Source organism: Lepidochelys kempii, chromosome 7 (genome assembly GCF_965140265.1).
Source record: "Lepidochelys kempii isolate rLepKem1 chromosome 7, rLepKem1.hap2, whole genome shotgun sequence".
Taxonomy (NCBI): Eukaryota; Metazoa; Chordata; order Testudines; family Cheloniidae; genus Lepidochelys; species Lepidochelys kempii.
Window position 1 is genome coordinate 93,264,795 of NC_133262.1, and position 25,293 is coordinate 93,290,087.

The 25,293-nt window shown below is 43.3% G+C and overlaps 2 protein-coding genes across 6 annotated transcripts in view; both read left to right on the forward strand.

The window, feature by feature from the left end:
• Window positions 1–2,203, forward strand: part of TBC1D12 (TBC1 domain family member 12) — a 93,211-nt gene extending 91,008 nt beyond the window's left edge. For all 3 annotated transcript variants that reach the window (XM_073353843.1, XM_073353844.1, XM_073353845.1), the window contains one exon: window positions 413–2,203. In XM_073353843.1, coding sequence (XP_073209944.1) covers window positions 413–481 — 69 coding nt within the window. In that variant the 3' untranslated portion in view covers window positions 482–2,203. The remainder of the gene's footprint in view (window positions 1–412) is intronic.
• Window positions 2,204–9,177: 6,974 nt separating this feature from the next.
• Window positions 9,178–25,293, forward strand: part of NOC3L (NOC3 like DNA replication regulator) — a 29,343-nt gene continuing 13,227 nt past the window's right edge. The window contains exons 1-10 of one of the 3 annotated variants that reach the window (XM_073353853.1): window positions 9,178–9,341; window positions 11,296–11,503; window positions 12,682–12,808; window positions 16,976–17,133; window positions 17,246–17,305; window positions 20,849–20,979; window positions 21,649–21,810; window positions 23,558–23,651; window positions 23,986–24,161; window positions 24,441–24,569. In XM_073353853.1, coding sequence (XP_073209954.1) covers window positions 9,333–9,341; window positions 11,296–11,503; window positions 12,682–12,808; window positions 16,976–17,133; window positions 17,246–17,305; window positions 20,849–20,979; window positions 21,649–21,810; window positions 23,558–23,651; window positions 23,986–24,161; window positions 24,441–24,569 — 1,254 coding nt within the window. In that variant the 5' untranslated portion in view covers window positions 9,178–9,332. Of the gene's footprint in view, window positions 9,342–11,295; window positions 11,504–12,681; window positions 12,809–16,975; window positions 17,134–17,245; window positions 17,306–19,801; window positions 19,977–20,848; window positions 20,980–21,648; window positions 21,811–23,557; window positions 23,652–23,985; window positions 24,162–24,440; window positions 24,570–25,293 lie in introns of those variants that run through there. The other 2 variants (XM_073353852.1, XM_073353854.1) reach the window with 2 other exon arrangements.

Sequence of the window (25,293 nt, forward strand, 5' to 3'; positions counted from 1 at the left end):
ATCATGTGGGCTGGGCTACTTGGTAGTGCTTTGCCTGTCAAATGTCTGAGCTCAGTTCTGTTTGCTTCTGGAGGAAGCTGGAGGTGTGGGAGTACTCCCTAGGATGGAGTGGAAAGGGAAGTGCCTTGATTGTGGCCAGTAAGGATTAGTGGTATCTGGCTTCTAGTCCCTTTCAGTCAGTCTCTTCTTGTGGAGTTGGCAGTTGCAACACTTGACCTAAAGATTAGACATTAGGGGAAACATAGGGATCCTCAGGTTTATGATAAATGTAAATCCTTGTTGAGAAAAACATCTGTATTATGATCTCTTTATAAGGGTAATCTATGTTATAACTATTTTAATATTTAATTAACATTTATTTTTTTTAAACCTGCAAATCATTTTAACCTGCCTTTTTAACACTGATTTATAGGTATTTGCCTCACTAATGAAGGACAACAAAGAAGGGGACAAGAACCATAGCCCAGCACTGAAAAGCTAATCTCCATAATGTAAAGGTCTATTGATGTAGAAAACCACTTGATTAAAAAGGATTTATTACATCATTTTTATGTGAAAACCACTATAGAGAAAAGCTTAAGAAACACAAGGAGAGACAGTATTTGACTGAGTACAGTGGCAGAAATTGATGAAATCTTCACCCTGTTGCCAGTATTAAATAGCTTTTTGTGGGAAGAATTGTTTTCACAGAAAGCAAAATACTAAAACTTGTGAAACTGAGAAGTGGGTAATACATATTTAATATTTAAAAAGAATCTGCTTAATGCAATAAATATTTGTAATAACTTTTGTTGGTACTTACAAAAATTTAGACATACTTTTTTTTACAAATACCACAAAGGCACTTTTTTTGGGGAGTGACGAAAATATTAAATAAGAACTGCTTTCTGAACCAAACACTCTGGTACAAAATTACCACCACAATTAACCAGTAAGAAATATTGTGGACCAAATGAATTTTTCGGTATGTTTGTACCAGATAATATAAAGTATTGGGGTATGTCTTATTTAGCTCACTTAAATTGTAGCTTCATTCTTCAGTTTAGGCAAATTTAACTCAGGAACTGTGGAAATATTGTGCCCTATCCTGCTACAAATGAAGTCAGTAGCAAAAGTCCAGTTGACTTAAATGGTGGCAATATCAGGCCCATTATTTGTAGTGTATTATAAAGGTGTGTATACACTGCAAATTAAGGTATAATGTTAGCATGGGTAGGTATACCAGTGCAACAATTCTTAATCTAGTTAGCATGGGTAACAGATGGTTTCAATCATTTGTTTTTTGAAGTGTTGGGTGTGCAGCTTTCTTAAAGGAAAATTAAATGGATATTCCGTGAACTGTTTGCCACCAACAGTTTATCTTGCTTAATCATTACTAATAAAAGAAATGGTTCACTCTTTTATGCTTGATGGTAAACACTAAAAACAATCTTCTGACAAGTCTCTGTATGTTTTCAGGAGCACTGATACTAAAAATTTCAGTCCACACAAAAATGCTGAAAAAAAAATGCAGACGGAATAGTTTTCGAAACTTTTTTTTCATGGTGTGCAATACTAAAAAATCCAAAAAGCATATTGTTTAGCAATACTTTGCTTTTTCTTTTAATTGTGTGAGATCTAAGATCATATGGTACATGTCACACAAGCAGATATTTCCTAGTTTCTAAAATATGTAAAACACAATGTTCGATCTTAGGGATTAGAAATTGAAAACGGATAATACTCTAAGTAGCTAACACTTGCTCTTTCGGAGTCCATTTTTGATAGTATTTAATGTAAATACATTGCTTACTTGTGATTTTGTAATTGGTCCCTCTGTGAAAATGAAGTCAGATTTATCATTACATATTTTTAAATTTGGGAGGTTTTTTCAGTTGTCCAGTGTTAAAAGCAGAGTCTGCATAACTTGTTCTGGTTAAAGATTTGAATTACAGTGTAGTGTAACTTTTTATGTCGCTATCTGGTTTAAAACTACATTTAAATATAATACTCATAACATACAATTTAAAGTTAAAATGTCTGAGATTTTTTCTTGTGTGTATTCACTACTTTAATTGGATCCAATTTATTTGTCTTTTGTTTTTGAGTTCTGTTGTACAGTTTTCTTACTTTTCAAGTACAAACATGTATATAAAATTGTAAATAGAAGGGATCTAGCCTTCATTTAAGACCACTAGTAACAATCCTGTGTAAATAAAACTCATAAGCAGAACAACTACTTGAGTCTCTTTTCCCTTTTGGGGGCATCTTCTTTAATTTAATACAGGAGAAAACTCTTGCTTAAAAAAACTTCTTGCCAAACTTTTCTCTTCAATCTGATAGAGTTGTACCTAAAAGATTTTCTTGTAGTGAGGAAAACTGAAATAATGTATTCATTGATGAGCTTGATGTAGTGTGTTGCTGGTCATCCCAGGTGATAGATTCAGCAACATTGCTGATCTATCCCATTTAACATATGTATAATGCACAGCATAGTAGGGCCTTTGGGTACTACTGTAATACAAATGAGTTGATATTGATTTGAGAGTGCTGGTTTGCTGGTGAGCTAGGCTGGGGGTGTGAGGAATGCCCCCCTGAAAGTGTTCCACTTGTGGACCTGTCCTGGGGTCACTGATGGAGCCAGAGTCAGGGGGGGGGGCATTTTGCTGTCTTGATAATAGATAGGCATGTTAACTGTGTTGCCAGGGACAGTCAAGGGGATGGAAAAACTGACTTGTATTCAGTGAGTCACTCCTTATTTCATTGTTGACCCAAAGGCACATGTTGAATTTGTTCTGACAAGGGGTTGCTTTTCTGATAGGGTGAGGAGGAGGTAGAAATCAGTCTATCATCACCAAAACTTGTTCTACTTCCGGGAAATAGTGAAAATTTGGACAGAAGAGGTATGATGGTGACCTTTCCTCTGTCAATAGATCAGAAGAGGACAGTATTACAATTCAGGCAATAAAGAGGTTAACATTAATTGGATAGTAGTTTGGGCATAGGAGACACCTGAATTGTGAGCAGTAATATCATATGTGCTTCAGGTAGGTTAATCACATGCCCTTATATTAGGGTTTTTGTCTTATATACACAACTATATGCTCCCCCCACCCTCCTGAAAAAAGTGTCCTAATTTTTCACACTTGCTATCTGTCACCCTAGTTTCAGGTTTTCTTCTGCTGAAGTTACATGCTAATAGAGGATCAGTCTAATCCTCAGGGGTATAATGAAAGGATTGGTCCAGAACCAGCACACATTGGAAATGGTTACTATTGCTTTCATAGAATCATAGGACGGGAAGGGACCTTGAGAGGTCATCTAATCCAGTTCCCTGCACTCATGGCAGGACTAAGTATTATCTAGACCATTGCTGACAGGTGTTTGTCTAACCTGCTCTTAAAAAAATCTCCAATGATGGAGATTCCACAACCTCCCTAGGCAATTTATTCCAGTGCTTTACCAACCTGATAGGAAGTTTTTCCTAATGTCCAACCTAAACCTCCTTTGCTGCAATTTAAGCCCATTGCTTCTTGTCCTATCCTCAGAGTGCTTTCATGAAGCACCTACTGATAACTCTGCTCAATAAAAATCCAAAACAGAAAAGTGGTTCTGCATTACAACTCACACCAATGCTTGTGAATTATTAAAAAATGAGGGGGGGAAAAGTAGGATGGTCCAGTGGTTAGAGTAGTTGACTTGGACTTGGGGACCTGTAGTGAGGACAAATACATTAAAGACTATTCGGTGCTCAGATATGGTGCTGATGGGAGCCATATAAATATTTACTATAGAATGAGGATATGAGAGTGCTTCATATAACTTTTTTTTTTTTGGCGTTTCAGAAGACAGGAGGGTGGGGCGTAGTCTGTGCTCAGCCTCCAATTGTAAGTTGGTGATATTAAACAAAATGCTATACTGTTTCCCTTGCTTCACTGATGTCAAAACCCCTTGTCCCTAAACATGCATTCAGACCATAATCTCTTGAAATTCTGTCCAGACTTCTTGTCATCAAGGTGTAAAGTAGTAGTAACAATTTGTTAGTACCCTCAATTTGTAGCTTAATTTTCAAAAAGGATATGAGCTGGAAACTCTCTGCTTCTGCCAGACCTTGGTCCTTAATTTGCTAAATATCAATAAGAGTATACCTGTGACAGTTATGCAGACAATCCCATGATGTGGTGCGGTGGAGTGTGGATAGAATAATAAATGATTTCAGTATCTGCTGCTTTACCATAGGACTTTAACTGGGGTATTAGTTGTCAGTTCAGTTCTGTCTTAGGGACAGCAAAGGCTTTCATCCAACTGTTTGGAAGAATCCTAGAATATCAGGGTTGGAAGGGACCTCAGGAGGTCATCTAGTTCAACCCCCTGCTCAAAGCAGGACCAATCCTGAATTTTTGCCCCATATCCCTAAATGGCCCCCTCAAGGATTGAACTCCCAACCCTGGGTTTAGCAGGCCAAAGCTCAAACCACTGAGCTATCCCTCCCCCCTTTCTCTCAGCTCTTCATAATTAGAGGAACAATGTACTTGGTACCAAGCGCCAACCTATGTTAGCTAGGCCATCAGTAATGAGGAATTATTGTGCTTATATACGAATGCACAAAGCCTTGGAAACAAGCAGGGAGAACTGGAGGTCCTGGTGATGTCAAGGAATTATGACGTGATTGGAATAACAGAGACTTGGTGGGATAACTCACATGACTGGAGTACTGTCATGGATGGTTATAAACTGTTCAGGAAGGACAGGCAGGGCAGAAAAGGTGGGGGAGTAGCACTGTATGTAAGGGAGCAGTATGACTGCTCAGAGCTCCGGTACGAAACTGCAGAAAAACCTGAGTGTCTCTGGATTAAGTTTAGAAGTGTGAGCAACAAGCGTGATGTAGTGGTGGGAGTCTGCTATAGACCACCAGACCAGGGGGATGAGGTGGATGAGGCTTTCTTCCAGCAGCTCGCAGAAGCTACTAGATCGCATGCCCTGGTTCTTATGGGTGACTTTAATTTTCCTGATATCTGCTGGGAGAGCAAATACAGCGGTGCATAGACAATCCAGGAAGTTTTTGGAAAGCGTAGGGGACAATTTCCTGGTGCAAGTGCTAGAGGAGCCAACTAGGGGGGGGACTTTTCTTGACCTGCTGCTCACAAACCGGGAAGAATTAGTAGGGGAAGCAAAAGTGGATGGGAATCTGGGAGGCAGTGACCATGAGTTGGTTGAGTTCAGGATCCTGACACAGGGAAGAAAGGTAAGCAGCAGGATACGGACTCTGGACTTCAGGAAAGCAGACTTCGACTCCCTCAGGGAACGGATGGGTAGGATCCCCTGGGGGACTAACTTAAAGGGGAAAGGAGTCCAGGAGAGCTGGCTGTATTTCAAGGAATCCCTGTTGAGGTTACAAGGACAAACCATCCCCATGTGTCGAAAGAATAGTAAATATGGCAGGCGACCAGCTTGGCTTAACGGTGAAATCCTAGCGGATCTTAAACATAAAAAAGAAGCTTACAAGAAGTGGAAGGTTGGACATATGACCAGGGAAGAGTATAAAAATATTGCTCGGGCATGTAGGAATGTAATCAGAAGGGCCAAATCGCACCTGGAGCTGCAGCTAGCAAGAGATGTCAAGAGTAACAAGAAGAGTTTCTTCAGGTATGTTGGCAACAAGAAGAAAGCCAAGGAAAGTGTGGGCCCCTTAATGAATGAGGGAGGCAACCTAGTGACAGAGGATGTGGAAAAAGCTAATGTACTCAATGCTTTTTTAGCCTCTGTCTTCACTAACAAGGTCAGCTCCCAGACTGCTGCGCTGGGCATCACAACATGGGGAATAGATGGCCAGCCCTCTGTGGAGAAAGAGGTGGTTAGGGACTATTTAGAAAAGCTGGACGTGCACAAGTCCATGGGGCCGGACGAGTTGCATCCGAGAATGCTAAAGGAATTGGCGGCTGTGATTGCAGAGCCATTGGCCATTATCTTTGAAAACTCATGGCGAACGGGGGAAGTCGTGGATGACTGGAAAAAGGCTAATGTAGTGCCAATCTTTAAAAAAGGGAAGAAGGAGGATCCTGGGAACTACAGGCCAGTCAGCCTCACCTCAGTCCCCGGAAAAATCATGGAGCAGGTCCTCAAAGAATCAATCCTGAAGCACTTACATGAGAGGAAAGTGATCAAGAACAGTCAACATGGATTCACCAAGGGAAGGTCATGCCTGACTAATCTAATCGCCTTCTATGATGAGATTACTGGTTCTGTGGATGAAGGGAAAGCAGTGGATGTATTGTTTCTTGACTTTAGCAAAGTTTTTGACACAGTCTCCCACAGTATTCTTGTCAGCAAGTTAAAGAAGTGTGGGCTGGATGAATGCACTATAAGGTGGGTAGAAAGTTGGCTAGATTGTCGGGCTCAACGGGTAGTGATCAATGGCTCCATGTCTAGTTGGCAGCCGGTGTCAAGTGGAGTGCCCCAGGGGTCGGTCCTGGGGCCAGTTTTGTTCAATATCTTCATAAATGATCTGGAGGATGGTGTGGATTGCACTCTCAGCAAATTTGCAGATGATACTAAACTGGGAGGAGTGGTAGATATGCTGGAGGGCAGGGATAGGATACAGAGGGACCTAGACAAATTGGAGGATTGGGCCAAAAGAAATCTGATGAGGTTCAATAAGGATAAGTTCAGGGTCCTGCACTTAGGACGGAAGAACCCAAGGCACAGCTACAGACTAGGGACCGAATGGCTAGGCAGCAGTTCTGCAGAAAAGGACCTAGGGGTGACAGTGGACGAGAAGCTGGATATGAGTCAGCAGTGTGCCCTTGTTGCCAAGAAGGCCAATGGCATTTTGGGATGTATAAGTAAGGGCATAGCGAGCAGATCGAGGGACGTGATCGTCCCCCTCTATTCGACATTGGTGAGGCCTCATCTGGAGTACTGTGTCCAGTTTTGGGCCCCACACTACAAGAAGGATGTGGAGAAATTGGAGAGAGTCCAGCGAAGGGCAACAAAAATGATTAGGGATCTGGAACACATGACTTATGAGGAGAGGCTGAGGGAACTGGGATTGTTTAGTCTGCAGAAGAGAAGAATGAGGGGGGATTTGATAGCTGCTTTCAACTACCTGAGAGGTGGTTCCAGAGAGGATGGTTCTAGACTATTCTCAGTGGTAGAAGAGGACAGGACAAGGAGTAATGGTCTCAAGTTGCAGTGGGGGAGGTTTAGGTTGGATATTAGGAAACACTTCTTTTTCACTAGGAGGGTGTTGAAACACTGGACTGCGTTACCTAGGGAGGTGGTAGAATCTGCTTCCTTAGAAGTTTTTAAGGTCAGGCTTGACAAAGCCCTGGCTGGGATGATTTAATTGGGGATTGGTCCTGCTTTGAGCAGGGGGTTGGACTAGATGACCTCCTGAGGTCCCTTCCAACCCTGATATTCTATGATTATATTGTACCAGTCCAGGGGAGCTAAAGAGTTCAGCCTTCCTCACAGGAAGGCTTAGTTGCTGTGGTGACAAGCATGTGGATTGTGGTGGGTAGAAGAGTCTGACTTAATGGAGGCTAAAGAATGGTACTCTATAAAACTAGCGTTGCTGATGCAAAATAAACTAGGACAACACAATTTCACAGGAATGTAACAAACCTTCTCAGGGACATCCAAACAACTCCATGTAGGAAAACAAACAAAATAGTCTTTCGTTAACTGTTTTATTGATGCTTTATGTTGAGACAGATCATTCTAACTTCAGCCAGTTTTGAAAGTTCAGTATACTTATCTTTTGCCCAACCGGGTCACTATAACTTGTTTCAAATTCATGTGAAACAGCTTTCAAAAGCAGTTGGTTTCATGCTGTGTGAGGTCAACAGTAGTGTAAGTAGGTGATTTGGCTACTATACTGAAGTGGGTGCTTTCGAATCTTGCCAGAATATTACTGGTTGGGAATGTTGATTTCTGTTTCACCTTGTCATTTTGGTTTAGGGCATGAGTTAGTAGGGTGAGGGCGTGGGTGCTGGAACTAAGAGTGCAGGGGTGCTGGATTGATGTTTCCATTATATACAGGGTTTACAGTTTGGTTCAAGGGCTTCAACACCCCCACTATAAACACTTGTTCTAGCATCCCTGGGTGAGGGTGGCAGGTTCTCTAACACCAGTAAATATTTTTCCCCTCTTGGTTGAAATGAACGAGTAGCAGCAGTTAGATTCTCCTGACCAGAATAGTGTTTCCAACTTTCTAATAGCAAAAAACTGAACACCCTAGCCCTGCTCCTTCCCTTAGGCCCTACCCCTGGTCACTACCTTGCCACTCCCCTGGTGGCTTGCTCTGCCCTACTCTCACTCACTTTCATTGGGCTGGGCCAGAGAGTTGGGGTTGAGGGCTCAAAGTGGGCGTGTGTGTATCCTGCATGGTGGGGCCAGAAATAAAGGGTTCACGGGGCAGGGAGTTAGGGGTGCAGGAGGGGGTGAGGGCTCCACCGGGGGGCTCTGGGGTGGGGCTGGGGATGAGAGGTGTGCACTACAGGAACAGGCTCCAGGCTGGGGCTGAGAGATTTGGAGTGTGGGAGGGGACTGTAGGTTGAGGCAAGGAGCTAGGATGCAGGAGGGAGTACTGGCTCTGGGCTGAGGTGTGGACTCTGGGGTGGGGCTGGAGATGAGGGAAGCTGTGCTGCACCCTGGAAGCAGCTAGCACCAGGTCCAGCTCCTACAGGGGTGGAGTAGGAGCCTCTGTGTGTTACTCTTGCCTGGCCCCGGGCACCGTATTGTGGAGCCTCCTGGTGCTTGGGGTGGGGAGGGTGCATGGTCCACTACCTAGGAGCCAGACCTGCTGACCGGACTCTTAACTGCCCTCTGGGTGGTGCTGACAGGAGCCACCAGGGTCCCTTTTTGACTGGGTGCTCCAGTCGAAACCCACACACCTGGAAACCAGCAACAACTTATTTTCATGGAGTTGTTCCTGATTGACTCTCTTATGGCCATGTAGCCTGGACCAGGAGTCGCCACCCATGCAGCTAGCCAGGATCAACGCCCCAGGGAGCGACAAGCCTGTGAATGGTTTTCGCGCTTTCAGCAAAATAAACCAGACGCTGCGAGAGGTCCTAGGGTTTCAAGGGCTACTGCTGCAGCTGTCGCCTCACGTGTGGGCGTGCAGGAGGGGCGCCGGGCCCTTCAACCAGGCCGCTGCAGCCTCAGCTCGCTGGCGGGGTTGGAATGGAGCAGGGCGACTCTAGGCCCGGGGCGGGGTCACACACGTCTCAGGGGTGTGTGGGGCGCGGCCAAACACGCCCCGCTGTGAGGCAGCTCAGCCCCGCCCCGCGCTTCCGGGCCTGCGCAGCGGTCTGTGGCCACGTGTGTCCGGGACCCCCAGAGCCGCCACAATGAAGCCGGTGAGGGGCTCGGTCTGCGGGGTCGGGGGGGACCCGGGCTTGGAAACGGGGCCCTGTGGGGGAGAGCCGGGCCCGGGGTGGGGGGCTGGGGCTGTGGGGGGCTCGGAGCCGGGCCTGGGCGGGCACAAGGCGCTGTGAGGGGGAGAGCCGGGCCGGGGGGGGGCACAAGGCGCTGTGAGGGGGAGGGCCGAGTGGGGGCTGTGGGGGAGGCCGGGGCACAAGGCGCTGTGAGGGGGAGAGCCGGGCCGGGCCGGGCCGGGGGGCGGGCTGTGGCGGAGGCCGGGGCAGGGGGCACAAGGCGCTGTGAGGGGAGAGCGGGGGGCACAAGGTGCTGTGAGGGGGAGGGCCGAGTGGGGGCTGTGGGGGAGGCCGGGGCACAAGGCGCTGTGAGGGGGAGAGCCGGGCCGGGCCGGGCCGGGGGGCGGGCTGTGGCGGAGGCCGGGGCAGGGGGCACAAGGCGCTGTGAGGGGAGAGCGGGGGGCACAAGGTGCTGTGAGGGGGAGGGCCGAGTGGGGGCTGTGGGGGAGGCCGGGGCACAAGGCGCTGTGAGGGGGAGAGCCGGGCCGGGCCGGGGGGGGGCTGTGGGGGAGGCCGGGGCAGGGGGCACAGGCGCTGTGAGGGGGAGAGCCAGGCCTTGGGAGGGCGGCTGCTGATGGCACGGTCCTGTGAGGGAGAGTGGAGCGGGGTAAGTGCTCGGTGTCGCGGGGGGGGCACAAGGCGCTGTGAAAGGGAGAGCCGGGCCGTGTGGGGATCGGGGGCGTTACGGGCTGTGGTGTCCTTTTGGGGGTGGTACATGGGCGGCTCGTGCCCCGAGCCCGGCTGGCTGCTGAGGCCCGCGCAGCCTCTCCAAGGCGGGCCCGGGGTTCTCAAAGTTCCCTGTGTCTGCGCCTCCTTGTCAGCAGCACCCGGGGGCGCACATAGGCCCGTAGGCCCGGTATTGAAGAGGAAGGGTGAAGAGATAGAGGAGGACTGTGAATTATGTGGAAAGCCCTCATGTGAAGAGGCAGCGCTGGCCTTCTTACACCTCTTTGGGAGCAAAGCCGGCACCTTTTGAAATGTTCACGTCATCACCCCTACAGATATCTCAGAAGCAGATCCCTGATATCTTTTGCAAATTGGCTTCAAAGACTGCTGATAATAAAATTAACAGGGATATTGTTTGTACTACCATGGCACTTGGGAGCCCTAGTCATGAACTAGGACTCCATCCTGCTACATGCTGTACAGCTTACCCTAGGAACAGATCACAGAAATATCAGTATAGTCACATTTCTGCATCCATGTCTGGAACCTGAATAATGGGGGCAGAGGTAGTCTGAATGTCAACTGTTGCTGGAGCTGTCCCATCACCTCTTTCCTAATAATCCTTCCTAAACAAGAGGCCGCTAGGTATGTGGTATAGGACTGTATTAAAACTGCATTGCTTTCTGTGCTGGATATTTATAGAACTAGGTTTCAGAGTAGCAGCCCTGTTAGTCTGTATTCGCAAAAAGAAAAGGAGTACTAATGGCACCTTAGAGACTAACAAATTTATTTGAGCATAAGCTTTTGTGAGCTACAGCATCCGATGAAGTGAGCTGTAGCTTATGCTTATGTTATGCTCATATGCTAAAGCTTATGCTCTAATAATAATAATAGTACTCCTTTTCTTTTTATAGAATTAGGATTGTTCAGAAATGTTTCTGTAAAATCTTTGGCCCATTTGTTTCCAGGTTATTCTGCTTAATGCAATTAATTTCACTAATTAGGAATTGGGTATATTTAAACCTAAACACAGAAATCTCTGTTCACAAGAAATTTGTTATCCAGCATGGGTGTTAGTGAGCTTTAGAGTGTCTGGTTTAAATCTTTTGCTTAAATGTAGTGTGATTTTGGCTTTTTTTCTCTTTCTTTTCTTTTTTTAAAACAAAAATAAACATGAATCAGTTAACTGAAGTTTTCTGTTGGTTTCCAGAGAAAAAATAAAAAACGAGTTCCAAGCTTTCGCAAGTTGCTGAAAACTAGTAAAGTAAAGCTTGACAACAAGTTAAAGAATAAACAGTTTAAGCATGAGAGCATTGCTAAGAAATATCGAAAAGAGCAAAGAAAACTTAGGCAAGCTGTCAAAGATGTTACGTCCAGAACATCTGTTCCGTTGGAGGAATACAAGACAAAACATGCAGGTGAGTGTTCGCTTGTGTCAGGTAGTAAATTTAGCAAGGTTTCTGATCTATTTTGCATAGATGGGGGATGAGAGGTAAGCATGACATTGTAATTTACATCTAGTGAAACCAGAGCTGAACCCAATAGTTACAAATTGTTCTTTATTCTGATACTGCCATTAGTGATATGTACAGATGTTTGAGTCTTGACTTGCCTTTTTGTAGATTATCAGTCAGTTCTTTGCCTCTGCATCAAAGGGTTATGTGCATGGAGTGTGGTGAGAAAATTGTAATAATGCTTATATTATTTTTTATGCAAGAGTAAACAGTATGCAGTGCTTTACAAAATGAACTGCAGGAAAAGTATGACATCAGAGTTTCCCATTATAAAGACAAACTTATGCTTCAATATTCAGACAATCTCTTTTTTTTTTATTCTTGTCGTCTCTGAATTTTCTTTTCTTCTCCTCAAGAGTGCCTGCATAGATTTCTCTCTGGACCAATTTATGTTCAGTATTATGTTTGGTGACTGCACTGCTCACCTTCTTGTCTCCTGTTCCAGACTAGATCCTGAGCCTGTTATTTTTCCGACTGTCAAGTTTATACATTCCTATAGATTCAGATTCAAAAGCTATTTTGAACCTGAATTCCTGACTATTCTATCTTTTTAGAAACAGCCCACATATCACTTAAGCGTGTCAGAAATGTTCATATAGATTCAATGATGGAGCTTGCACATGGTATGATGCAGAATGCACTTGTGCTAGTTTTTATCTTCTTTTTCTTTAGAAAGAGAACAAAAACACCTTCCCAACACTAGAAATATGAAGGAAAGAATTAATTGGGCATGACTGCCCCAAACTAAATCCTTTTAGATGGGACTATTCTTCAAAGTCAGGTTTATTTGGCCTACTGAGATTGATGAGGTCCTTTTTTTATTATCTAGATAATGATTGTGGAGCCAGGAAGACTTAAGGTCCTGGATTTTGCAAATACTTATGAATGTGAGTGACTACTCATAGGAGTAGTCCTACTATTGTAAATGGGTCTAATCACAGGAATAAAGTTCAGCATGTGTGTTTGTAGGATTGGGGCTGAAGTGTGGAGCTGAGAAGATTGACAAATACAGGAAAGGTGCATTTTCAAGTTTGCACACAAGTGCAGTGGCTCACAAGTCTGTCCATTGTCTTCTGATACAGCTAAAAGAAAGGAGGAAGAGGAGGAAGAGGAAGCACTTCCACTAGATATGATGGATGAAGATGACCTGAAATTAATGGAAGATTTGGCTCAAAAAGCATCATTTGTAACGAGAGACCTTTCTTCTAGGTAAGTATTCTCATATACTCTTACAGTCTATAAGCTGTAGTGAGATTGATAAATACTTCCTATTTAGACTTTACTTGATCTAGTCACACATTTTCTATTAACACATTCATCAGCACTACTGTAGCTTTCCTCTTATGCTGGGAAATTACTTTCTCCTAAGATACCTTGTCTGCACAATTTTCACTCCTGTCTCAACTCCCTAGCATGAGGCAGATGGAATCCCCAAAGCTCAAGATGTTTTTTGGTTCCTACACGCAGTGATAGCAGCTATGGAGAAGGAACCAATCTCCTACTCGTGGTCACATGGTTCCCTGGACTTCCAGCCACTGTCCTTTGAAAATTCAGGTCAATTCTTGATTGAACCGAATACAAAGACTTTCCCTGCAGTGTTAAGCCAATTATGAGAATAGTTTGAAAAATTTCATGCCTTAAATGCAATGATGATAAGCTTTGGATGCAGATACGAAGAGGGGGGAAAAAAAAAAAGGACCTGCAACGTCTGTGTGGGGGAGAGTGGGCGGGTGAGTGAAAATTTTGGAAGGTGATATCTCCAGAGAAATAAATTACCCTATATTTCTTCCACTTCCTGAAATAGGATCTCTGCAGGATTCTCAGTCCTGTAGAGGAGCAGAATTACAGTATCTTTTCTTTATTTCTTAACAATATCCTTTGGCAACCAGTAGGAAATGCCATGACCTGTCATGGGTACTGTGAAGTTAATAGTTTGTTCTAATTTCCAGTGTAAACTCAACTTTTCTGTTTAATGGGTTATAAAAAAATTTCTTAATTTGACATAGAAAGTATCAGCTCAGAGTACTTTCTTTTTTTAAAAAAATATTGATTTGGAATTAATTTTGACTTTTTAAAAGGAGGAAGAAATGTTATGCTTCCAACACTTATTTATGCTAATCCTAATTCAAATGATTTTGTTAAATTTATAAACTATTAATGTAGACCAGTTTTTGAAATATACTAAAAAATAATTTTTGGCATACAGAGTTACAGCACTCCTGCATTCTGTCGTGCTGCGTAAAATGCTGTAGCTGGTCTACAAGTTGTTAGCTAAGATACAATTTTATTTTTAAAACACAACTCTGTTTCCAACTGTTACAGAATATCTGAAATAGATCTCGGAAAACTCTAAACGTGTATATTTATTGAATGACATTGTGCAAGCTGTGGATCTTTTAGTTTGACCTAGTTTCTTTTCATTTTAAAAAAGACATTTTTAAATTGTTGAGATAAACATTTGAAAATTAGCTACTGTGCCAAATTTTTGTTACTTTCATATTGTCTTCTAAAGCACAGAATGTAGCATTTTCCAATTTTAAAAAATCCCCCATTCTTCTCCCTTTTATTCTTATCAATTGTGAAAAGTTCATAGAAACATCTGCAATGTAGCCACTATGGCCAAGATCCACAGAGGGATTTAGGCACCTAAGTTCCAGTTGTAGACTCCACTACAACCACAAAATCCTCACTCGGCTGCCATGTAACTCTGTAGGCCCCTACATTCACTCAGTGCCTAAAGTTTTGCTGTAAAAGTGCTTTAATTTCTGCCTCTGGGCATGTCTGCTGCTGCCACAGTCTTGGTGCCCATCTCCTGCCTAAACGCCAGCATGATCCATAAACTGGGGGAATGGTGCCTATTTTAACTATAGCCAGTTCACTGGAACCGGTTGTTAAATTTAGAAGCCTCGTGGGACAACTGGTTCTAAAAGGGTTTCTAAATTTAACAACCGGCCAAAAGTGGCACCTTAGGCGCTGACTCCATGGGTGCTCCGGGGCTGGAGCACCCACGGGGAAAATTTGGTGAGTGCAGAGCACCCACCGGCAGCTCCCCACCCTAGCTCACCTCTGCTCCCCCTCCACTCCTGAGTTATGCTCTGCCCTGCTCTGCTTCTCCTCCCCCAGTTTCCCACGAATCAGCTGTTCGCGCAGGAAGCCTGGGAGGGCTGAGAAGCAAGCGGCAGCTTCGCACTCAGGCCCAAGGAGGCGGAGCGGAGGGGAGCTGGGGCGGGGGGCGTGAGAAGGGCCGCCCGCACTGCAGCAGGTAACCGGGGGGGGGCAGGGGCGTGCAGGGGAACCACTCCCCGCCCCAGCTCGCCTCCGCCTCCCTGGGCCTGAGCGCAAAGCTGCCGCCTGCTTCTCAGGTTTCCTGCGTGAACAGCTGGAGGTGAGCTGGGGCAGGGCGGGGTGGGGAGCTGCCAAATTTTCCCCATGGGTGCTCCAGCCCCGGAGCACCCACAGAGTCGGTACCTAAGGCACCACTTTTGATTTGATCAACGGGGGAGCGACCGCTCCCCCCCTAGCTACACTACCCAGCCCCTAGGAGCCAGAGGGACCTGCCGGATGCTTCCTGGGAGCTGCCCCAGGTAAGCAACACCGGGACTCCCCACCTCACCCCCCGGCAGGTCCCTCTGGCTCTTAAGGGCGGGGTGGGCACCCACTACGGTGGCCCACGAGACCCTCCTGCCTGGTTCTGGGAGCAGTCAGGGGACGGGGAGGGGGATGGATGGGGCAGGAGTCCCAGGGGGCGGGGGCGAGCCACGACCCTCTCGTGGGGTGAGGAGGGAACAGGTTGTTAAGATTTTGGCAGCTCATCACTGACTGCAGGGCTTAGTTCAGTGCTCTGAATATATCTACTGGATCAGGCCCCGTTCAAAATCTGGCCAGAGGTAGAGGTGGTTGTGCCTCCCTTCTAAGTTTTTAGCCCAATGATTAATTGAAGTACTTGGGCCAGAGAAAGAGAGTGAGAGACTCTGTAGCCTGGGAGATGGGAGTTGTAAAGTCCAGTCCCCCTGCTCTAATGACTCTTTAATTATTTATTGAAGGTGGAACAGCTTCAACAGGAGAGAGTGAGGGATCCCACATTAAAATGTCCCATAGCCCAGTGGCTAGAACACTCTCCAGAGAGGTGGCAGGCTCCTTTTCAAATTCTTCCTTCTCATCAGGCAGAGGAGGTAATTGAATCCAGGTGTCCCACGTCTCAGGAGAGTGCTCTAACCACTTGGCTAAAAATTATAAGGTAGGGTGACAGTGGCATCACCTCCTCTGACTGTTAGGCATGGAGTTAGGCACTTCTCTAACTCCTTCCCACAAGAAACAGGTTAGGTGCCTAAGCTGCCTGACTCCAGAAGAGGGGTTCCTCGCTGTGCATTGCAAACATATAGATACCCCCCTGCAGTCCTGACTTAGGTGCCTAACTGTGAGAGGGGCAGGGCTGAGGACATACCCCTCTCATTGGCATTGTCCATTGGCTAGTTTGGGCAGCTCCCTGCCTAGCTTGCTGGCTTTGTGTTTTGCATTCTCAGGCGTCTATTTCTTCCTGTGCGTTCCCTAGGCCACTATCTCAGGCTTTGTGGATCCTGCTGCTGTTCCATTGATTTTCTAGGTGCCTAAAAATTAAGCATTGCAGTGCCTAATCCTTTGTGGATCTGGGCCTGCCGGACCATGACGGTTATCTATTATTTACAAAACAAAGACATATGTAGTCACATATAAACATATACAGGTTAGGAGTCTGAACGGAATGAAAACAAACTAAGTTATGACCGCTTGTAAAAGGAGATGGCACACCAGACTAAAACTAGGACACTGGTCTGTTTGCTATGGCAGATCTTATGACAGTGAGGCCTCTTTCTACTGCTCTCTTCTTTGCAGCTACTACATGTTTGGCCCAAAGCATCTTGACTGATAGTAGCCACACTAATTAGGTTTCAGAGTAACAGCCGTTTTAGTCTGTATTCGCAAAAAGAAAAGGAGTACTTGTGGCACCTTAGAGACTAACCAATTTATCTGAGCATAAGCTTTCGTGAGTTACAGCTCACTTCATCTGATGCTCAAATAAATTGGTTAGTCTCTGAGGTGCCACAAGTACTCCTTTTCTTTTTAGGTTAAGTAAGCCATCATGATTTCATATCTAAGTTTACTAAACATTGGAGGTGAACAGGAGGGTTGATTTTTTGTTCATTTTTATTCATAGAACAGTGAATAACTGGAGAGGCAACTGAAACTGACACTGAAACTCACTCAGATGTTCTGTTCATGATGTACTGCATAACTTTTTTTTTTTTTTTTTAGGAGTTTAATTTTGCAGTGTACTTTGAATTTACAGTTAATATCTAATTTGTTGATGAATTAAATAGTCTGTCTTGCACTATACAGTGAACCTGTTCATTTCAAGAAACGAAAACAGGAAAGCGTGATTGACAGATATGAGAAAATGCCAAGGCACATGCAGACTGAGCCAGAAAAAGAACTTATTCACCTGCTTCCTATCAAAGACAAAAGTGGCATTATTCCACAAACAATGGAAAAGCCAGGTAAGAAACAGGTGCTGGATTCAACATAGCAGCCAGCAAGGTTGTATTTTATTAATTTTTTTAAACCCGAGTGCGTAGTGTTAGGTTTGTAATATACATTCCGTTCTTGCAGTCATCGGTGTTGCACAGAATGAAGAGGATGAAGACACAGAAGAAATGGAGGTGGTAGAAGGTAATAAAACACCCTGTTACACTTAGACAACTGAAAGTGATTTTTCTGTTTAATAAAGTCATTTACCACAGAATGTGTTCTGCCTAGGAGGTTTTGGAACAGACAGCTCAATTCTGTCAAGTGTCATTTTACCCACACAATTTGGCAATGTAAAATGCTTCATGCTCACCTGCTAGAATTCCAGGACTTGCAGGAAAAAATTTCTGTCGCTGACTTCAAAATTACTTTATTTAATATCATTTTGATGTGTTGGTGTCTCCAGAATTGATGCTTAGACTAAGCCCTTTGGAACTGTTGTGTCTTTTTCACAAGTGAAGGAAGAAGCCTCATTCTTAATTCAGGTTTCAGAGTAACAGCCGTGTTAGTCTGTATTCGCAAAAAGAAAAGGAGTACTTGTGGCACCTTAGAGACTAACCAATTTATTTGAGCATAAGCTTTCGTGAGCTACAGCTCACTTCATCAGATGAATACTGTGGAAAGTGTAGAAGATCTTTTTATATACACACAAAGCATGAAAAATATCATACACATTGTAAGGAGAGTGATCACTTTAGATAAGCTATTACCAGCAGGAGAGTGGGGTGGGAGGAGGTATTTTTTCATGCTTTGTGTGTATATAAAAAGATCTTCTACACTTTCCACAGTATGCATCCGATGAAGTGAGCTGTAGCTCACGAAAGCTTATGCTCAAATAAATTGGTTAGTCTCTAAGGTGCCACAAGTACTCCTATTCTTAATTCAGGAATCTCTGGCTTGCCTGATTCATGGTGGTTATTCCAGAACAAAAAAAATCTTAAAATGAAGCATGTATCAGTTTTTTGAGTATATATTACCTTTCAAGAATTTTTTTTAACTTGAACTATCAAATGTGAGAAACCCAGAAAACTTGGAATTCAATTTGCACTTCCACAATAAGCTACAGAGTCTCACTCACATGATAAGCACAACCCTAACTCTGTCTTAGTTGTGGCTAGAGCTGATTGGGAAAATGGACATTTGTTGACATCAGAACAAAACCAAATGTCAAAATATCAAAATTTCCTGCGAATGAGAAATCCTGAGTTTCTGGGCTGGTTTTAGTCAGGGCAGCAAAAGCCAAAACACACATTTGAGTAAATTAACAGTCATCAGGAAATGCAAGTAAAGTGGTTGTATTGCTATAGTATGAATTAGGTTGTGATAAATTTACATCAAAACACTCTGTTGCAAAGTTTCTCTCCAGTCAAGCTGCCAATATGGTTTATGCATTGGGTTTGTATGTTGTCACTGTGTACATAGAGAAAACCACTTTCAAATTCAAAACAGACATACACTCTACTCCTTTTTACAGGAGTTAGAAACCCAGCCAGGGGAGTATTGTGTCTTACCAACTGCCAATCTGTATGTGCACATTTTGGAGGTATCTTACATTTTTAACGGCATTTTGAAAATTCTGCATTGCCTGTAGTTTAGAGTGTGTCTGCATATCAGCCTGGGGGTATAACTTCTGACTTGAGGAGCCATACCCATGCTATCTTTGATAGAGCTGGCACACTAAAAATAGAGTGTAGCCAGGGCAGTGGGAGTGACTAGCCATCCCAAGTACTTACATAGTGTCTTGGACAGGCATGCACTCTGGTACTGAGCCCCTCCTGCCACTCGTGCTGCCACAACTGCACTCTATTTTTGGCATGCCAACTCAGTTAGAACTAACACAGCTTCTTCAGCTGAGAATTATACTCCAGCTTGATGTTCAGACATATCCTCTCCTGTACACTTTCTAAGGGTATCCCTTCCTGAGGAGAAGTGGGTAGAGTAGGAGGTGATGTTACATGTAGGTGCTATAAAACATGTAGGATTGTAGATGGCAGCACACCAGGAAGCATTCCTCCTTCTCTTCCTATGGATCTCCTGGGGCCCACAATGTTTGGAGATGCACAGTGATAGGAAATCCTAAGTTCAGCAGCCTCTTGGTGAACATTAGAAGATTCGTTTTGAAGTTGCCTTCCAACACATCCACTCAAGCAATAGGAGGCTTGAGGTCAGCCCCCGGCCCCTGTGAAGGAGGCCCAAACCCCCACCACACTGCAAGTCTGGGCCGGGCCAAGCTAACCCCAATCCCTCCAACAAGCCTTAGGTGCTACCTGACTACCTAAAATTGACTCATTGGCTGCCCAAAACCCTAAATGGAGCTGGGAGGTTGATGACACTATTTATGCTGCTGAGTCTAATTGGACCTCCTAGTGAGTGGTTGTGAGGAACCCTGGCTACCCTGGTAAGCCTTGTGGAAATTAGAGTTTACAGTGAGCCTACTAAAGTTGCAAGGGTTGAGAGGGCAACAACATTTTAAGTTCTCCAGCTACTGATTGGGCCTGTTTAGCCTCTCCAGAGCTGATCGGGTGAAGAGGTAATGCTGAGACTCTTAATGTTTACAAGTATGTGTGGCATGTACCCTGTCCTGCTGTTCCCCTTATCCATTTTCCTTCACTCTTCTGTTCCTTTCTTCTCTCCCGTCAGATCACCCTGCTTGCTTTGCTGATACTCTTCATGACCCCTTCTCTCAGTCCACAAGCTCTGTACTGTCCTCAGCATACATATTTCCCCTCCACATACACACGCACCCTGCAAGCCCTTGAATCCATTGGAAGTGAGCGTCTTAAAAGGTCCACTGGTGTGTGCTTGTGGGACTATGGTGAGAGGGAGCAGGGAGGCACCACTCCTTTTGCACCTGTTAAAATAGCTTAGTTGAATAATCTTAATTTTTAATGTCTCCTACTCTCGATTTTCAGGATACAAAACTCTGCCCAAAAAAAAGCGTTAGAAGTCTCTTACTGTTGAGAACACCTTTTTTGTTATTAAAAACTTTAATTTAAAAACAACCTGTCTTCAGTTTTGTTGGAAACTGTTTCCTTTTTCTATTGAGAAGCCACCATAGTGATGGGTTTACACTTCGAGGTAATTTAAAAAAAAATTAAATGACAGTTCAGATCTCCAGTTGTTGTCATCCTTTTTAAGTTCATTGGCGCCACCAAGCCATTTGGTTGTAGTTAATGAAAATCTTTAACTTTTAAAATTGATTTAATTAATTAATCTTTGGTTCAGTGCATGAGAGCTCAGGTTCATGAGTCTGTGCAGCTATGCTTTATCAGTGTCCTTTTTTTATTTATTTAATCTTGTGAACACTTCCATTTCTTAGGGTACTGCAATTCAAAATGCCCTTGTCCAATTCACTTGAAATTTAACAGAAAAATTGTATCTCAAGCCTTGACCTAACCCACCAAGTTTGACATCATTATTCCTTTGTTTGTTTATTTTGGGTTAGAAGAGGTGAAGTGGGTCTTATGCAAATTACAAGTCATCACGTGGCCCTGAAAACCCTCTTGGGCTGCTTTTGAGTGCTATACTGCTGAACTTAACATTATGATATTGTATCTGCTAAGTAATAATTTGAAATAAAATTAATAGAATTGGATTTTACAGTATGATACTTAAGTGGTTTCTAACATACAGTTAAAGAGTGGGAACTAATGGGGAAAAGTTAACTATTAAACTTCATTGTGTTAGCATCTAGTGAAGAACCCCAGCCTGTGCTCACTACAGATGAACTGGTAATTCAAAGGAGGAGGAAGCTGCAAGAGAAGAAGATACACATTGCAGCCTTAGCAGCTGCCATTCTGTCTGACCCAGAAAACAGTGTGAGTAGTGTTCAATTTTTTTGTGTGGTACAGTAAATCAATTAATTTCAAAAATCTGAAGTAATCAAGGAATGGCAAAGTCTGCAACATGTTATGCACCCATGGAAAAGCCAAAATCAGCAGAGAGAGCACAGCAAAGGGGGGGCCATGGTTGTTGGCAGTTGTTCTGCAGACAAAGTAAATCCGCAAGACTGTGTTTGATATTACCCATACCCACCAGTAGTTGGACTCTCCACGAATTCATTGGTGTTATTGATGGGTTGGGAGTGGGGATTCCATACAGCTCCCATTCCACCAAGGCCCATAGTTCCTGTGGGCATAATGCTTTATTTGGGCTCTGCTTGCAGGCTCATGATTGGACCCTTACTTTTCAGTGTTCCAGCGTGCACTAATATTTTCCTATCATTCTGCTTAAAGTTGTATTTACTTGCTAGTTGCAACATTCCTGAACTATTAATTTCATTAGATTCTTTGGGGTTTGCTGACTCCTTCCCTGGTGTTTAATAGTGTGTACTAATTTGTTTGTTTAATATCACTTTATTACAGTAGTTTTATTGCCAGATATGGGAGTTTTTCCTACTGCCACCCTTTGCGTAAAGTAGAGTGTAAATTTGTTTCTCTTTGGTATATAACCTTTATTTATTCTGCACCATATGTTTTCTTGAACAGATAAAGAAGCTGAAAGAGTTGCGTGCCATGCTAATGGAACAAGACCCCAATGTGGCTGTGATTGTTCGGAAGCTGGTGATGGTTTCTCTGATGGAAATATTCAAAGATATTACTCCTTCTTACAAAATTCGGCCTCTGACTGAAGCAGAAAAACATACCAAGGTGAAACTCCAGGTTTCTTTATAAAATAGGGTGGATAGTTTGTTGTTTTTAATGTCCCTGATCTAAAACAGATGTTTAACAGAAATCTAGTTTTTGAACAAATTTAACAAATCCTATTTTAACATGAAGTATTTATGGGATATGTTTACACTGCAGCATGAGCACATGCTTGAGCCGTAGCTCAAGCCTAACCCCCTTGTGTCTATACTTCAGTTGCACTAACATAGGGCTTGGACCCAGGGTCCTAGGGCCCTGCAGGGCTGGAGGGTCCGAGCTTGTGTTATTGCTTTACAGTGTAGATGGAGCCCCACTTGACTCATCTCCCGAGAATCAGCTGGAAGTGTCCCATAGAATTGTGGGATAACTTCCTTATTCCTCTCTGTCCCAACAATCTGCAATCCACTTTATTGAAAATGGAAGCCCAGCCTCCTTTTGTGAATGGCAGCAACTCAGGTCATCATTAACCTGTTCTCTTCTGATCACCAAGCTGCAATCACACTATCCAAGAACCGCCTGGGTTTGCAATGGAGAACAAACTGATCAAGTCTTTTGCAAAGCAGGTTGCTTCAAACTTCCTGTAACGTGCAGGGCAGGCAGTAAAGTTTTCACACAGTGCACCAGGTCCTAGGCTAGAGCAGCCATATTTGGGGGTAGGGGGGAGAGCACTAGGGACTCTGAGATATGGTTACTTTGACTTGGGTCTGCACACTGCAGTGTGGACTCCAGAGCCATAGGTTTGACTGTGGGTTAGAAGAGTCTTAATATTGGGTTAAAATACAATGTGGATGCTCAGCTTTTCAGGGTTGTGCCTCCCCCTTAACTCTGTGTGCACCCTGGCTGGGAGCAGGGCCCCGGCTTCGGGAGGGAGGTGGGGGTCGCAGACAGGGGTAAGGGGGCCGAGGATGGGGCTGCATCTGGGGGTGGATCTTGGGCTGGGGCTGGGAGCGGAGCCGCAGCTGGGGGTAGGGCTGGGGCAAGGAGCAGAAAGAGTACAATTATTCATGTATTTTAGGGCTTGCATATATGGGGACATCCAGGAAAATTAATCTGAATTAACTAAAGGTGTGAATTTGAAGTTAATTAGTTAAACTGCATTAAAATCCCTGTGTGGATGCTTTGATTTAGGATTAAAGTGGCCTTAATTTAATTTATTTTAACTCCTTTTGAAAGTGGTTTAAACTATACCAAATTAAGGCCACTTTAATGCTGAATAAGAGTGTTCACATGGGATTTAATGCAGTTTTACTAATCTACTTCAAATTCACACCTTAGTTAATTCAGATTAATTTTCCTGGATGCCCCCATGTAGATGCCCTTATATTGGATCAGATTTCTACAAGTATATTTAATTCTCTGCTAAATAAAGGCAGAATATCTTATTCTCCTGGATTTTTTGTAAAATGTTGGTTTAGAAGGTGTTTACCAATTGAGGTGGCACAACTCAGGATTCTGGCTTTGTTTTTCATAAAGGCAGTCCTATTCCCAAATCCCACGTAAATACTTGCTAGTGAAATAGATCTGGTGGGCAGAAAAAATCTCCAAGCACCAAAACTTGTACAGAAAAGTTAATTTTAATATATACCTGGGAAAGCTCTGTTAAAAACTAAACTTCATTGGATTAAAAAATAAAAATAAAACCAATCCCAAAAACAAGAAGAAAACCCAAAACACCAAACCTTATATTGGCAGTATTAGTTAACTGAAATACTTAGGTCTTTAAAATAATTCACCTGTATCATGTTTACAGGTTAGAAAAGAAACTCGGAAACTAAGGGAGTTTGAAGAAAGCCTTGTGAGCCAGTACAAGTTTTACTTGGAAAATCTGGAACAAACAGTTAAAGGTATAGTGTGGATTTTCCTCATTTCTTAGTTAAGTACATTCCTAGATACAAGGTCCTGATCCTGCCGTCAATTACATATGCATAATCCCGTTGAACTGAAAGGGCCTAGTTGTGCGCACAAAGTTACTCGCCTATATAAGTGTTTGCAGGATAACTGTTTATCCTTGGAATGAATATTGCTTTCTGCACCTAACATTTTCTGATTGTTATTTCATAGAAAGCTGTACTTAAGATTGATTTTACTAAAACATCAGGAAAGCCGCCAGAAAAATACTCAAAAATAATGCAGTAGCTAAGGTTTGCATAATAATAACAAAAATAATATTTTATTCAGACTGGAAGCAGAGGAAGCTGAAGAAAAGTAACGTGATCTCATTAAAAGCATATAAAGGTCTGGCAGAGATTGCAGTCAAGTGTCTGTGTGAGCTTCTTGTGGTGCTGCCTCACTTCAATTTCCACAATAACATCATTGTCCTGATTGTACCTCTCATGAATGACGCATCAAAATTGGTGGGTATCTTTCTAATTATTTGTTTGATTTTAAGAGGCATTCTCTTATATGAAAAATATTTGATTTTTGAAAGTTAATTACAAAGCAACCGTAGCATGCCTCTCTTTTCAACACTTTTTCTCTCTCTCTCTGTACTTGACTTTTTTATTGAAAATGGGTATTCACACCATTGTAAATTTTGACATAGAAACTTAGTTGAGTAACTATTGGGATGAACTTGTCTCTTTTTTTTTTTTTATATAATTTTATGAGAATAAACATTTCAATTCACTTTACAGATTTCTGAAATGTGTTGTGAAGCTGTAAAGAAGCTCTTTAAACAAGACAAACTGGGCTCTGTTTCTCTGGGTGTTGTTAAGGTGATTTCTGGCCTTGTAAAAAGCAGAAATTATGATGTTAGACCTGAGGTAAGTTTCTTTCTGTTGTACTTCAGAATTGTTTTTGACAATGGCAAAAATAGCAAAAGTCTATACTTAGGAAAGCTATCCAGTATTTCTTCGCTTTTCCTGAGCATAGAACAAGTTTAGGGCTTCTTGACTTCCCTTAAAAAGGAGACAAGGGGTGTAGTCTGTTAGATTGACAAACCTGATGCATTTAAAGAACCTCCTCTTACTGCTTTTTGCTAGGTATAACTAATTTTGTGCCTTAGCTTTTCTGATTTTGTCCCTTCATGCTTGTGCTGCTCTTTTGTACTCCTTGGTTATTCATGTTTCCTCTTTTTGTAAGCTTCATTTTTTATTTTCAGATAATTAAATAGCTTCTGATGAAGCCATATTGGACTCTTACTAGTTGTCCTATCTTTCCTTTGCATCGGGATAGTTTGCAGTTGCGCCTACAAGGGGTGTAGTCTGTTTGACAAATAAATTAAGGCATGCTCAAGTTATGGGTTCTAGTCACTGGATTTAAGCCAAGAAAATAGGTTAAGGTGACCAAATATGTTGCAGGAGCCAGAATTTTAAGTGACCGTGACTATAAGGAAGACTGCTGTAAATTAATATTTTATGAAAACGCATTGTGTATGTTTTCTAATTAACTATATAAAATTGTATGAAGATTCTCCAGTATTACAGGACAAAAGCTCAGTCAGACACACCCATTCTTGAAGTTCCTGATGTTGATAATCTGCTGTTG